The following is a 12,920-nucleotide window of genomic DNA, read 5'->3' on the forward strand; positions in this document are numbered from 1 at the left end:
TGAACCCTGGCTAGAGGCTGCAGCGATAAGGCGAGAGACTCAGGACCCTGGGTCGGGGCCAGAGCCTCCTCTAGTTTGGGAATGCCCAGCCCGGGCTCTCGGGCAGAAAGCACCCCAGGCCTTAACTCTGGAGGCGGGAGGGTCCCCGAGGCTGGGCAGGGCCTGCAGTGGTCGTACAGGGCCTCAGGAGGGTGGGGGTCCGGGACTCACGCATCAACGTGCTGAAGGCCACGACGCCGAGCAGCCCCTGCAGGAAGATGCCGAAACTGTGCATGAGTGCGCCGCTCTCGCAGCGGCCCGCACCGGACGCGACGGTGGACGGTGGCCCGCCCGGCAGCCCGCGGCTCGCGTTCCCGGCGGGGCCCTGCATGGCGGGCCTGGCGGAGGGGCGCGGGGTGCCGCGGCCAGCCCGCCAGCCCGGCCGGCCTCGCTGCGTGCGGGGGCCGCACCGCCGAGCCCCGGGCCGGGAGTCCGAGACAGGAGCCGGTACCTCCGCCCCGCGGCCCACTCGCCGCCGCGCGTAACCCGACGTCTGAGATCGCAGCGCCCGATTGGCTCGGCCGGGCGTGGGGGCGGGCCTCGGCCGCTCCGGCTCTCTCCCACCACGGGCGGGGCTCCGGCCAGGCGTGGGGGCGGGGTCGTGCGTCCGGGCCACAGGTAGAGCGGACCAGGTGAGCCGGGCAGCACGGACTGGAGGGAGCGAGTCCCCGGACCCTGAGCTCCAGGTCGGCAAGGCAGGAGCAGGGATCGTCTGCGACTGAATTCTTTTCCTTTCCAAGATTAAGCCATAGTAGCTTGCAGAATTTACTAAAAACACTCCTGGATTCCACCCTCAGTTTCCGATTCAGTAGCTCTGAGACCGAGCAGAATAATCTGCATTTTCAGCAAGCGGCCTAGATTATTCTGAAGGAGCAGTGAGGCAAACAATCCAAGACTCTGCACACAGTAATATTCCTTCCAGTACAGACGTTCGAAGTTCTTCTATTTTCCTTGTTAGTACGAATATTGTGGCCAAGAGCTTATCTTAGATTGATCAATCCGCCTGAGTCGACTTTTTTTCTTCCCTGAGCATAATGTAAATGGTTATTTCAATCCAGATGTGGTCGTTTAGAAATATACAAGGTTTATACTGAAAATAGGTCAACATATCCCCATCATGTCCATTTTGAACGTGCTTCATAAAGCCAAGTTGTTGGTAACTCTCAGAGTCTCTAATGCTTCCCTCCTCGCATGCACGTTTACTCCCACCTTAACCCCTTGACTCCTTGGAAGGAGCTCTCTACCTGTATTAGGGCCTCTAGTCTCTATTGTCCCATCTATCCTCCCAACACCTCTGCCTTTTCTCCAGACACCTCTTGTTGATTCCTTCAAGTCCCCAGCCTTCCTGCTGCATTTGCTTAATGACCATGTACACATATTATTCCAATAGACACTGGGCTGTATTTGTGGAACAATAGATACTCCACCTAGGGAAACTTACCCTTAAAAGATAGTCACCAATGAATTCCAATTATATAAAAGGGCTAAATGCCACACAAAAGCTTTCGTGGCTAACAGGAATACTAACCTGATTATCCAGAGAACAGAAATGCTGTTGGCTCTTTAGAGCCCTTCTCTTACAATGCACTTCATAGCTCTGGGTCTTAAACGGCATTTCAGCTGTGTGTACTACTGTTCCCTTTTCTGCTGAATGAACTACTCCTCGTGCTTAAGGCCTGCCTGACCTCCCTCTCCGGTGGGCTTCCATACTACCTTGTGTATACTGCTCCACTAGAGCTTTTCATACTGCTAATCAGATGGTTTTACTCACACAGCTGAGTGTGAGTTCCTGGAGGGCGGGAACTGGTTTACATTATTCACCCTTATATCCAACATAGCGCCTGGCACACAGAACATGGCAACACTTTTTTTAAATTAAACTGAATTTTAATTTATAAAATTTAAAACTCTCCACAAGTATTGACCATGGGAAAATACAGAAAATCAGGTTAAGAAAATAAATAGGTAAGGGAAAATTGCATTACTGCCTTTAAATCTAAGAAGGTCTCTTACGGGGATGCTCAACAGTTACAGTCCATGTTCAGAGGGAATCAAACAAGAGGATGTGTACTTAAAGCAGAAGAGATTGTGGGCTGAGTATAAGGAGACTGTTAGTTGCTTGAAGATACAGGCAGCCTAAGGGAAGTTGCACGTAAGAGCTGGAGAATGACGTTTTTGACAAAGCACTGCTCTGTCCTTCCAGGTGTGGAGGGATCCTTAAGGCCCGTTGCTGCTGTACCAAGACAAATGTAGACAAACAAGAAGCATTCTTCCGAGATCAGGGGCAGATTCCCCAACGCCAGGAGCAAGGTCGCTGTGGGGAAATTCTGCTCTTCCTACCTTTCCTGACCTGCAATTAAAAAGTCCCTAAGTCCAGAGGGTAAAGGTCAGACAGCAGGAGAAGGGGGGAGAATTCTGGAAAGGCTCAGTTTATTAAAGTAGAAAGGAACTTTCTCCTCCTTCCAGAGATGATTCTGAGGCCCCACTGGAAAGAGTTTTGAAGGATTTACTCTGGCCAAGATGTCTTCTTTGCTGTCAAATGAAGTTAAACATAGCTTAAGACCTGTATTAATGTTCTTACAACCACTTAAAACTGCCATAATATGCCACAAGTTTATATACACTCTTAATTACAAAAAAAACCCACGCAAAATATTAATCCAAAATAGTTATTTTTTAATCCCTTGAAGTTATACCCATCAAACTTGATGGGAATTATTTTAATAGGTATTCTTGTGCATATTTCTCCTTAATTATACTTTATCCTCAACTCATAACTTTTAAAATTAAGAGAAAAACAGCAAGCAGGAAGGATACAATGCAATATGCATTTTGTTTTGTTCCAAACAAGCAGCTTAAAAAAAAAAAAAAAGGGTAGCATACAATAAACAAAGTGCATCAGTTCCAACAAGTTAGTATTAGAAAGAGGCCTAAGGAGAGGGCTGGAACCAGCCAGAAGTCCCACCCTGGCAGGCCTCTGATTGTCTTTAGAGAATATTCAACCAAAAAAAGAAAGGAAGAAGGGAAGAGGAAAAGAAATGAGCATTTTAAAATCTCAAAAGAAACATTCGAACTACACTTCCTTAGAGCCTTCTTGCAAAAGGAGATAAGGAACTGTCCAGTTTTAATTCTGTCTCAACTCTGTAGGGGCCCTTTAGTCATCTGCTTTGTGACTTGATTTTACCCCTAAAGCCTGTCCTCGTCCTTCTTCAAGCACTATTTGCCCACCTCCATTTGGCCAAGCTAAGCACGCAGTTAGGTTGACTAAACCACGTAGAAACCTCAGGACTGAGCTTCCACACACTGTGAGAACAGGCACCATCAGCAATGGTGGCATCATTTCACTGGTCAATATCATCCTTTGTCCCCCAAAATAGTCAGAGACCCTTGCCTCCCATGGCTCAGGGTCCACACTTGACTGCTGGTGTTGAGGACTTGTCTGGCAAGGCTGTAGATTTTCCTTTTAAAACCGTCCTTTGTGATAGGCCATAGCACCAGGACAGACCAGACCCAAACAGTGTGTTAAGTCAGAAAAGACGTAAGTAGGGAGGGAGTTTTAGGCCTATTTCTCCATTCCCCCCTCTCCTAGTTTTGCTGGTTCTTGTGAAAAATCCAAGAGTTCTGAAACACCAGAAGCAAGAAAACCTCCAGTGCATTTAGTGCTCACCACCTTTTCTATACCTTTACCCCGAAGGCTGCCCTCAGAAATAAGGCTACTTATGTGGTCTGGAAAAAGTACAGAGGAAACCCCAAGTGGGAAAGCTTGGAACCAGATCCACATGCACTGGGCTTTGAGTTTAGAACTCTTCTGCAAAAACTCCAAGTTCACAGGTGGCTTACTTGGATAGATTCAAATTTCCAAAGTATGTACATTCTCACACAAGGGGTGAGAATCATAAAATTCACTAACAGAACATTGTAAAGTGAATAAAGTCATGAAAGAATTATAACTGCATGAAAGGGGCTTTTTTTTTTTTTTTTTTGGTTTCGCAGGAGGCTTTGTTCTACAGTTTCTGAGACAGCACCATGACCATAAAACATGGTTACTTACAGTGGACCCAGGACCAAGACATTCAAATTTTAAAAGTGGGTCCCTGGTTCCCACTAAGATTTATACTTCACTTGTTAGTAATCTCTTCTTCTCCCTTATTTTCATAAGGCCAAACGATAGCACAGAACACTTGAACTTATGCTTACACACATACACACACACCCCTAGAATACAGGACCAGTGTTCAAACCAAGTACATGTTTCCACTGTTGAGACTAAGCTCCTAACATCTCTCTCAGAGCTGCTGTGGGTATCAATCAAACTAGTGAATGGTGTCTTAAACAAGTCTTTGGTGATAGGTGCCAAGTAAATATAAGTGTCTGTGAGTTTTCCCCATGTTCCCATCTAGATAATTCTTGCCTACTGTTAACAATTCCCTGATGTTCTGTGTGTCCCCTAGAACTACTTTTTGGCTTGAGACAGGGGAATGGTTCTGAGTCCTACTCTACCTAAGGCCTCCTAAAGCTTGTAATCTGTATTCAGATGCCACATTAGTGACAGGATTAATACAAGAGTGAGTAAAATATATTCAAGTCCTCAGGAAGCTTTGGTCCAAGGCCCTCTCTCTCACAGTGAGAATAATTTTACTTCCAGGAGAAGAGGCATATAAAGGCCAAGTTCTGAATTGGTTTTCCACATCTGCCTCTATCGTAATTCAATAAACATTTACCAAGAAGCCCATCTCTTCCAGAGGTTGCTAGGTATCCTTCCCTGACCTCATGTATCTACAACATAGATGCTGAGAGCCACCTACATTGCTAAAGAAAGGCAGATAAGTAAAGCCCCATTAAATGCATCCCCTGCATTAGACACCTCAACTCTCCTTCAAATGAGAAGGATGAGGGCAGTTTACAAAGGAAAATAGCACAGTTCCCAGAAGCCCACAAAATATAGTCAAAATGTTACAGCAAATCTTCACGTGCAATGAAAGATTTCCCTAACACACTAACATGGGCTAATAGTGGTCAGTCAACTTCAAGTTCCAGGGGGCTGATATAAGTCCATTCACCTGTTTCCAAGCTTGTTAATTCAGGATCAAAAAGTGGATCATGGAAAACTTTCTGACCTCAGGCAGCTGTGGGGCCAGCTGAAGGTGAAATTCAGACAAATGCAGCCCCTCACAATGTGCCTCTCATAAATTTAAGAGGTTGATACCTTTAAAAAACAAAGTTCATGTACCATGTACCTATGTGCAATATACAAACATCTTATCCCAACATGGTGAGTTATTATCAGGTTTAAAATCTGTGTTTCAGAATCACAGGAATCAAACTGTCAATGTTGTCCAGCCAAGCCCCAGCAGCTTTATAAGGGAAATGGAGTCTAAGTTTTATACATTAGAAAAAAAAAAAGCCCTGGACCAAATTCCCAAACAATTATCCTCTCTCATTTGATATCTGGGAGTGGGGCAGGGGTATATAATTCTCTTTAATGAGGTTGCCTGAGAAACTATATCTCACTATGAGGAACACAAGAAACATTAAGGGAAACCCAACTTCGAGTCAGCTTCTCTCTAAGACAAAGCTGAGCCTGAATAATCATGGTATAGACAGACAAGCCGGCTGAGCCCGGACTACATCCAGAGCCAAGACTACTCAGGGCCGTGAGTTTCACCTTTCCAGGGGCTTTGCCCCCCTTCCATCTATGGTTTCTGGAGAAAGCAAAGAGAGACAATATAACATATTCATTGTTGAATCTGGTAAATTCCCTCTCATAGGAAGTAAATCTCATTTCCCTAAATAAAACAACATTGTTAATTAAGTCGATTTTTTTTCCATTGATCTTCTTTAAGGAACCCCCTTTGCCTTAGTGCCTTAACTGCTGAGCTCTCCAGAAATTTAATTGTGTAAGGTACACCTCCCTCCCCCAATTCTATCTACTTTATACTAATTGTTCCCAAGCATCTATATATGATGCTTGGGAACAATTAGTGTGTGTATATATATATATGTATATATATATACATACATATATATAGTATATATATATACATATATATATATATATATATATATATATACATACATACATATATATAGTATATACATATACTATATATATATATACATACATATATATAGTATATACATATATATACTATAATTGTTATATATATATATAACAATTAGTGTGTGTGTGTATGTGTGTGTGTGTGTGTGTGTGTCTGTGTCTGTGTATGTATATATATATATATATATATATATATATATATATAAAAGTTTCTCTTCCATGGGCACAGAATTAATTACATTTTTTAAACTTGGATCTCTGAGTAAGTTCCAACAAATTAATTTTTATTTAAATGAAGCTTCTTTCCAGGTCTACGTGGTGCTAACCTAAGCAAAGAGTGGATGCTTTAATATATGATTTGGTTGGAGGCTTGAGTTAAGGTGGTTCATAAATGATCCAATGAAGATAGGGGTGCAGACCACAGAATGTCTGCCAATGTCTATAAACTGGTGTGGATGGGGGAGAGGAAGAAAAGGGAAGTATCACAGTCCGTTTAAATTTGTAATAGTATTACCTTATATTTGTATAGCTGTTGAGAATTTACTCAGTTTTGTAGTTTTAAAACATTTTTACATCCTAAAGATGAGTGATTAGGTTATAAATTTGTGGGTGACTAGGATAATTAAAAAACAAAACATGCAGCAATGCAAACCACTTAACGGAAGCAATCTACGTGTGTGTGTTTCCTCATTTGTCTCAGCTGGAATGGTACAGCAAATGCCATTACTTAATAGTAGCTAGCAGTGCTGTCTTAAGTGAAAATTCGCCTGTAGTTTCATGTCAACTTGAGCCGGGCCAAGAGAAACACCGAAAAGAAAACCAAGTTGTTGAACTGCTGAGTGGGAACCTTCAGCTTGTAGATTACATGCCATTTAAAGGTTTAACCAAAAAGACATGTAAATGTGACTAGGCAAAGAGGTTTCCAGAATCCTTAACCACCTCTCAATCTTTGTGCAGCCACTGAGGATATGAGGACACGGTTTTACAGAAACTCCGTGCTCTGCATCACCCCCTGAAACATTTTTTCTCTTGTACTTCTACTCTATCTGCTGGAGACCCCAAGAAAGAAAGGGAGATGGGCTTACTGTAGGTCCAAGGAACACCTACTGATTTTTACCCAAAGTGAGGACTCTAGAAAGGAAACAGACAGCTGTAGAGAAAAGTAAACATAAAATAAAAGCCACTGAAGTCCCTCTGAGAACTGACAGGAAGAGAGCAACTAAATGGAAATGCCCACAATCTCTGAGAGACCACCTAAAACCGGGAGCCCACGCTGGCTCCAGACAGGGAACAATGACAGTAGGGTTCTCACATCAGGTCAGGAACTGTGTAAGTGCTCGCATGTGATTTTTAAGCAGTGTTTTTTTTCCCCCTCCAGGTTCTGTCATAGATTTAGTGTTCATGTTGCTTAAAAATGGCATCATACAAAAAACCTTATACATGGCTGTAAGCTCAATCATCAACAGAGGTAGTAAACAAAGGAACTCCTAAGAATAGCTTTTAAAATGGATCAAAGTGTGACTGTACATTCAAAACCCTAGAGCCACGTAATCATCCCCAAAATGAACTGTTTTAATTTAAAAAAGCTTAAAAACACAATGACAATGAAGCACTGATGTGCCTTAGGCACAGTCCCAAATCAGTGCTGACTTAAAGCTATGTCCTCTCTTTCCAAGAAAGGGAAAGCAGAGAACAAAGTTCACTCTACAATGGGAAGGAACAGAACAAAAAGAAAACAACCATAAGGATGCTTTCCAGCAGCCTACATTATTCTTTGTTTTCAGGCCACACCACTGGAAATGCTTATTCTTCTTACAGGAGTCTTTTCTTCACAACCTTTATTTTTTTTAAAACTGCAATCTGCTGACCAACAGATGCCCACATTTCCACTGGCAGGAGAGCCACTTCTGTGCAGTGTTTGCTTCCTCAGTGTGGGTCCTCCTTCCCTGAAAGTGCAAAGAGAGCAAGCCGACGTCTGCAGGGCCCGGAGCCCCAGGACCGTGTCAGCGCCACTTGTAGAGTGGGGAGAAGGATTCGCTGCATTTGTGCTTCAAAGACACAGCTCACTTTGGTTGTCCTTCTCAGTTGGCAAACTGCTCATAGAAAGCAAACTTGATCCTCTCTATGTGATGGCAGAGTTTGATGGCAGGGCCCAATTTTAAGTCCATGCATTCTTGAACAGTGGGAAGGGTAAGGAGCAATAGGGCCTGCCCATCAATTTCCTGTTAAGGCATAAAATACAAATTATCTATGATGTGCACATGGATGGCAGCTCCATGAAGTCAGCCCCTGTTCACTTTGGCTTGTGTCAAAATCAGAGTCCCTGTGCTTTCCTTTATAATTTTTCCCCTTTAAACAAGTATCAACACAGTTTCTCCTAAGTGCCCCTCACAGTCCTCCATACTAATGAGTCTTCAGAATTAATGACAAACTTTTACCAAGGATAAGAAACCATTCTACACTTTTTGCTCTGCAGAAATTCAATAAACAAACTAGTTTTGTAACTGGCAACTAGATGTGCCAAAGAAACATCTCTTTAGAGAACTCTTTCTAAAACTGAAAGAAAATATTAATTATAAATTTCAACATTTTCCTACTCTGTAACATTCATAAAAGGCTGATGAGCTCTTCAAACATGTTCAGTTTGGAATCTCCCCAATTATCCAAACAAAATTTAATTTAGTATTTACTTAAGGTCACAGATTATTCGTTTCAGAAAACTTGCCTCCAAACTGATCACCACTTTAGATTCTAACACATTATAGATGTTAATTATTTTTAAAAACAAGCAAGTCATTCTTTTGGAAAAGAAGAGCACAATTAAGCATGGCATGCTTGATTTTAAGCCATTTAAACATTTGGGGGATGGAAACAAAGTCTTAGGAAAAATGGCAATGCAATGATAATCTACTTCAACTGTGGAACAAGTCAGCTCAATAGCCTTTTAAAATCATCTTTCTACTACTCGTAAAAGAGGAAATACATTTCTTTCCTTTTGGATAGAAATATTTTTCTTCCGACTTGTAAATAAATTGCTGTTACATCCATAGTCCTTTGCAAAAGAGACAAATTAATGAAAATCAAAGGTCTCTAAAATTACCTGGTCTAGAAATATTCTTGCTAATGGAGCACAGTCGGTGGATCTGATGAACCGAACAACATCTGCCACACTCCACTTCAGGGGGTTACTGTCCAGATGAAGCCTTTCAGCAACTTCAATCCTTATTTCCTTCAGTCCCCATAACAAAAGCAAACCGAAAGATGTCAGAGCTATTTTATTCTAAAAAAAAAAAGTCTCTCTATAGAAATCCATAACCCTTTGAGGCAAGATTTAAAGTGGTTTTAGGGCATGATTTCTCCCAGCAAAGATGGCCAAGGTCCATATATGTTAGGTATTCAGGAAATATTTGTCTTTGATAATAAGAAATAGCAATGGGGAAGAATTTATCTCGAAGTTTCAGCACAAATAATTTGGACAATTTAACAGAGAAAAATGGTTTTTAAATCTCCCATTTGTTCCTTGGTTTATTTCAACTCAGTCTCTGGTAGGGTGCTGAAGCAAATGGGATGCTACTTGGGAAGAGAGAAGGCTTAACTAAATCATAAGGAGAAATCATTTACTGCTTCAGTTCATGCAATACATTTAAAATACAGTTTTATTTTTTAATATATTTATTTTTAATTAATTAATTAAGAGAGCGAGAGAGAGAGAGCGAGAGAGAGAATGAATATCCCAAGCAGGCTCCACACCGTCAGCATGTAGCCCAATGTAGGGCTTGAACTCATGAACTGTGAGATCATGACCTGAGCCGAAACCAAGAGTCAGACACTGAACCAACCAGGTGCACCTACAACCCAGTTTTATTATTTTTTTTATTTTATTTTAAAAAAAAAATTTTTTTTTCAACGTTTATTTATTTTTGGGACAGAGAGAGAGAGAGAGCATGAACGGGGGAGGGGCAGAGAGAGGGAGACACAGAATCTGAAACAGGCTCCAGGCTCTGAGCTGTCCGCACAGAGCCCGACGCGGGGCTCGAACTCCCAGACCGCGAGATCGTGACCTGGCTGAAGTCGGATGCTCAACCGACTGCGCCACCCAGGCGCCCCTACAACCCAGTTTTAAAACAGTAACTTAACTGCCATTCTTATAGTGTGTATGTTATATAATATGCATATATGTGTATGTTAAATACACCAGACAAAATAGTTTAACAAGAATCAAAAGGATAAATAACTTATTTCTATAGGACCATATATATTATTAAAAAAAAAAAAAAGGGCAGTTTACCCTAAACTAAATGACAGGCTACTACAGATAAATCAGCAATGAAACTTTTTTTGTTTTTTTTTTGACTTAAAATAAGCAGCCACTGAAATAAATGGAATGACATCATTAACAATCATTTCTCAGAGGGCAAGTCTAGAGAGAGAAAAAAATGACAGTGCATTTTAAAAATGGTACCTTTGGTGAAGGAGGTTTATTCTCATCATCAGAAAATGAAAAAGTGCGAAGCTCCCTTTTTCTCCGTTGTCTGTCTGGAGGCAGCGATGTAGATATCTCACTTTGGGTGGGAGAGGAAGAGCATGACTTTTTTTCGGACGTTTCTGACTCTTCCTGTAGCTCGTCCTGTTGCTCAGATGTACTGCCCTCACTTAGGGAATCATCATCGCCTTCATCTGGATCATCCTCATCTTCACCTCCACTTCCCTAGAGGAAATGGAGAGAAAAGTCTCACTGAAATTCAAGACAAACCAGCTCTCAGGTCCCAAAACCACCTTCTATTGAGCAGGGATCTCAGTTAGAGAGGCCTGCAGGTGTTCCTTCTGTGTCTGGACTACAGAGCAGTAAATCTCGGCTTCTAGACAAGACGGTACCTCACAGATCTCATACCTGGGGCGAGCCCGCTGGGGTGTTATCAACAGATGCAGAGGAGCGTTTCTTCTTATGGACAAAAACATTTTTCCGTCTCTTCCTTCTCTTACTGGCTTTTTTCAGGGCACATGCTAAGTTACTATGCCCACCAGGTGGCCTTCCGATTCTTTTATTTTTCTTCTTTCCATAATAGTGTGCTAAATGTGAATGACAAAGAAAAATGAGACAACTTCATGACTTCTGTACATCTCGCACTGCAAGAGATTCTACTAGCACAGCAGAAAACAGGTACAGTGTATTTGATTAAGGTTAAACTCCATCCTGTGGAGTAATCTCATCTGTCCAGATCTTAAATGTACAGTATAATTAGTACCAACAAATGCATAAACCTGAATTAACCTTCCCCCTATGAAGATACAGAATGTCTCCATCAACCTAGGAAGTCTCCAGGGTCCCTTCCCAGTCAGTCCCCCTCACCAGAAGCAACCACAACTGTATTCTAATTTCTGTTGGTATAGATTAGTTTTGCCTCATCTATGGAACCATTCAGTAGATACTTTTGGGACAAGGTTTCTTTCACTCAGCATAATGTTCCGGAGTTTCACCTATGCTGCAGTACGTATAAATAGTTCATTCTCTTCTATTGATGAACAGCATTCCATTGTATAGAATATACTAGTTTAACTATTCTCCTGTTGACAGGCATCTTGGCTGTTCCCAGGTTTTGGCTGTTATTATGTGGCAATGGACATTCTTGTACAGGCTTTTGGTGGGCATGTTTTCACTTTCCTGGAGTAAAACTGCTGGACCATACCATAGATGTATGGAACTGCCAGTTTTCTAAAAGGGTTGCATAATTTGACATCCCAACCAGCAATGTATGAGTTGCTCTATACCTCTGCCAACTTGAAGGACTGTCAAATCTTTTTCATTTTAGCCAATCTAGTGGATGTGCAGTAATTTCTCATTATAGATTAGATCTGCATCTCCCCGGACGAATGGTATTGGCATGTTTTCACGTGCTTATTGGCCATGTGTGTTTCTTTTTTGTGAAGTGCCTATTCAAGCCTTTATTCATTTTTAGAATGGTTTTCTCTTTTTGCTTCTTTTTTATTGAGATATAATTCACGATATAAAATCCATCATTTTAAAGTGTACATATTCAGTGACTTTTAGTATATTCAGTATGTTGTGTGACAATCACCACTATCTAATTCCAGAACATTTTCTTTTTAATTTTTAAAAAATTGAGGTAAAAGTCGCATACAATTAACCTATGCTCAAATGCACAATTGGTGGTATTTAGCTTATTCACAATGTCGTACAACCACCAGCTTTCTGTTGCTGCCACACTTCTCTTACTACTGAGTTGTGGGAGTATTTGCTCTATTCTGGAGAGGAATTCTCTGAGAAGTTTTTAATTTTGGTGATTTCTTCCTTTATGTTAGTGCATCCTCTCTAAGAAATCTCTCCTTACCCCAGGATCTTGAGGCTATCTTATTTTCTTCTAGAAACTTTATAGTTTTAGCTTTTTACATTAGGTCTGTGATACACCTTGAATTAGTTTTCATATACAGTGAGGTAGGGGCCAAGGAGTTTTGTTCTTGTTTTTTTGATTTGGAAATCTAATTGTACCAGTACCATTTGTTGAGAGAATTTCCCTTCCCTGTTACATTTTTCATCTTTGCTGAAAATCATGTAACCACATAAACTTGGGTCTATATGTGGGCTCTCTGTTCTGTCCCATCACTGTGTGTAACTATTTAATCAATACCCCACTACTGATAACTAAACCTTTATGGTAAAACTTGAAGTCAGAGTAAGTTCTCCAACTTTATTCTTCTTTTTCAGGATTGTTTTGGCTATTCTAGATCCTGTGCATTTTCATATAAATTTTAGAATACAAAGACAATTCCAAAAATGAACCATATATATTCTAATTTTAAA

At 41.3% G+C, this 12,920-nt stretch overlaps 2 protein-coding genes across 15 annotated transcripts in view; both read right to left on the reverse strand.

The window, feature by feature from the left end:
- STIMATE (STIM activating enhancer) overlaps nucleotides 1-524 on the reverse strand; it is a 53,256-nt gene extending 52,732 nt beyond the window's left edge. Inside the window, exon 1 of one of the 2 annotated variants that reach the window (XM_045051388.1) lies at nucleotides 211-524. In XM_045051388.1, coding sequence (XP_044907323.1) covers nucleotides 211-370 — 160 coding nt within the window. In that variant the 5' untranslated portion in view covers nucleotides 371-524. The remainder of the gene's footprint in view (nucleotides 1-210) is intronic. The other variant, XM_006928858.5, reaches the window with a different exon arrangement.
- Nucleotides 525-2,452: 1,928 nt separating this feature from the next.
- The window catches only part of SFMBT1 (Scm like with four mbt domains 1), a 135,082-nt gene continuing 124,614 nt past the window's right edge, over nucleotides 2,453-12,920 (reverse strand). For 12 of the 13 annotated variants that reach the window (XM_045051367.1, XM_045051387.1, XM_045051376.1 and 9 more), the window contains 4 exons: nucleotides 10,992-11,170; nucleotides 10,563-10,808; nucleotides 9,201-9,329; nucleotides 7,652-8,322 (listed from right to left, as the gene is read on the reverse strand). In XM_045051367.1, coding sequence (XP_044907302.1) covers nucleotides 8,182-8,322; nucleotides 9,201-9,329; nucleotides 10,563-10,808; nucleotides 10,992-11,170 — 695 coding nt within the window. In that variant the 3' untranslated portion in view covers nucleotides 7,652-8,181. Of the gene's footprint in view, nucleotides 2,572-7,651; nucleotides 8,323-9,200; nucleotides 9,330-10,562; nucleotides 10,809-10,991; nucleotides 11,171-12,920 lie in introns of those variants that run through there. The other variant, XR_006593361.1, reaches the window with a different exon arrangement.

Source organism: Felis catus, chromosome A2 (genome assembly GCF_018350175.1).
Source record: "Felis catus isolate Fca126 chromosome A2, F.catus_Fca126_mat1.0, whole genome shotgun sequence".
Lineage (NCBI taxonomy): Eukaryota > Metazoa > Chordata > Mammalia > Carnivora > Felidae > Felis > Felis catus.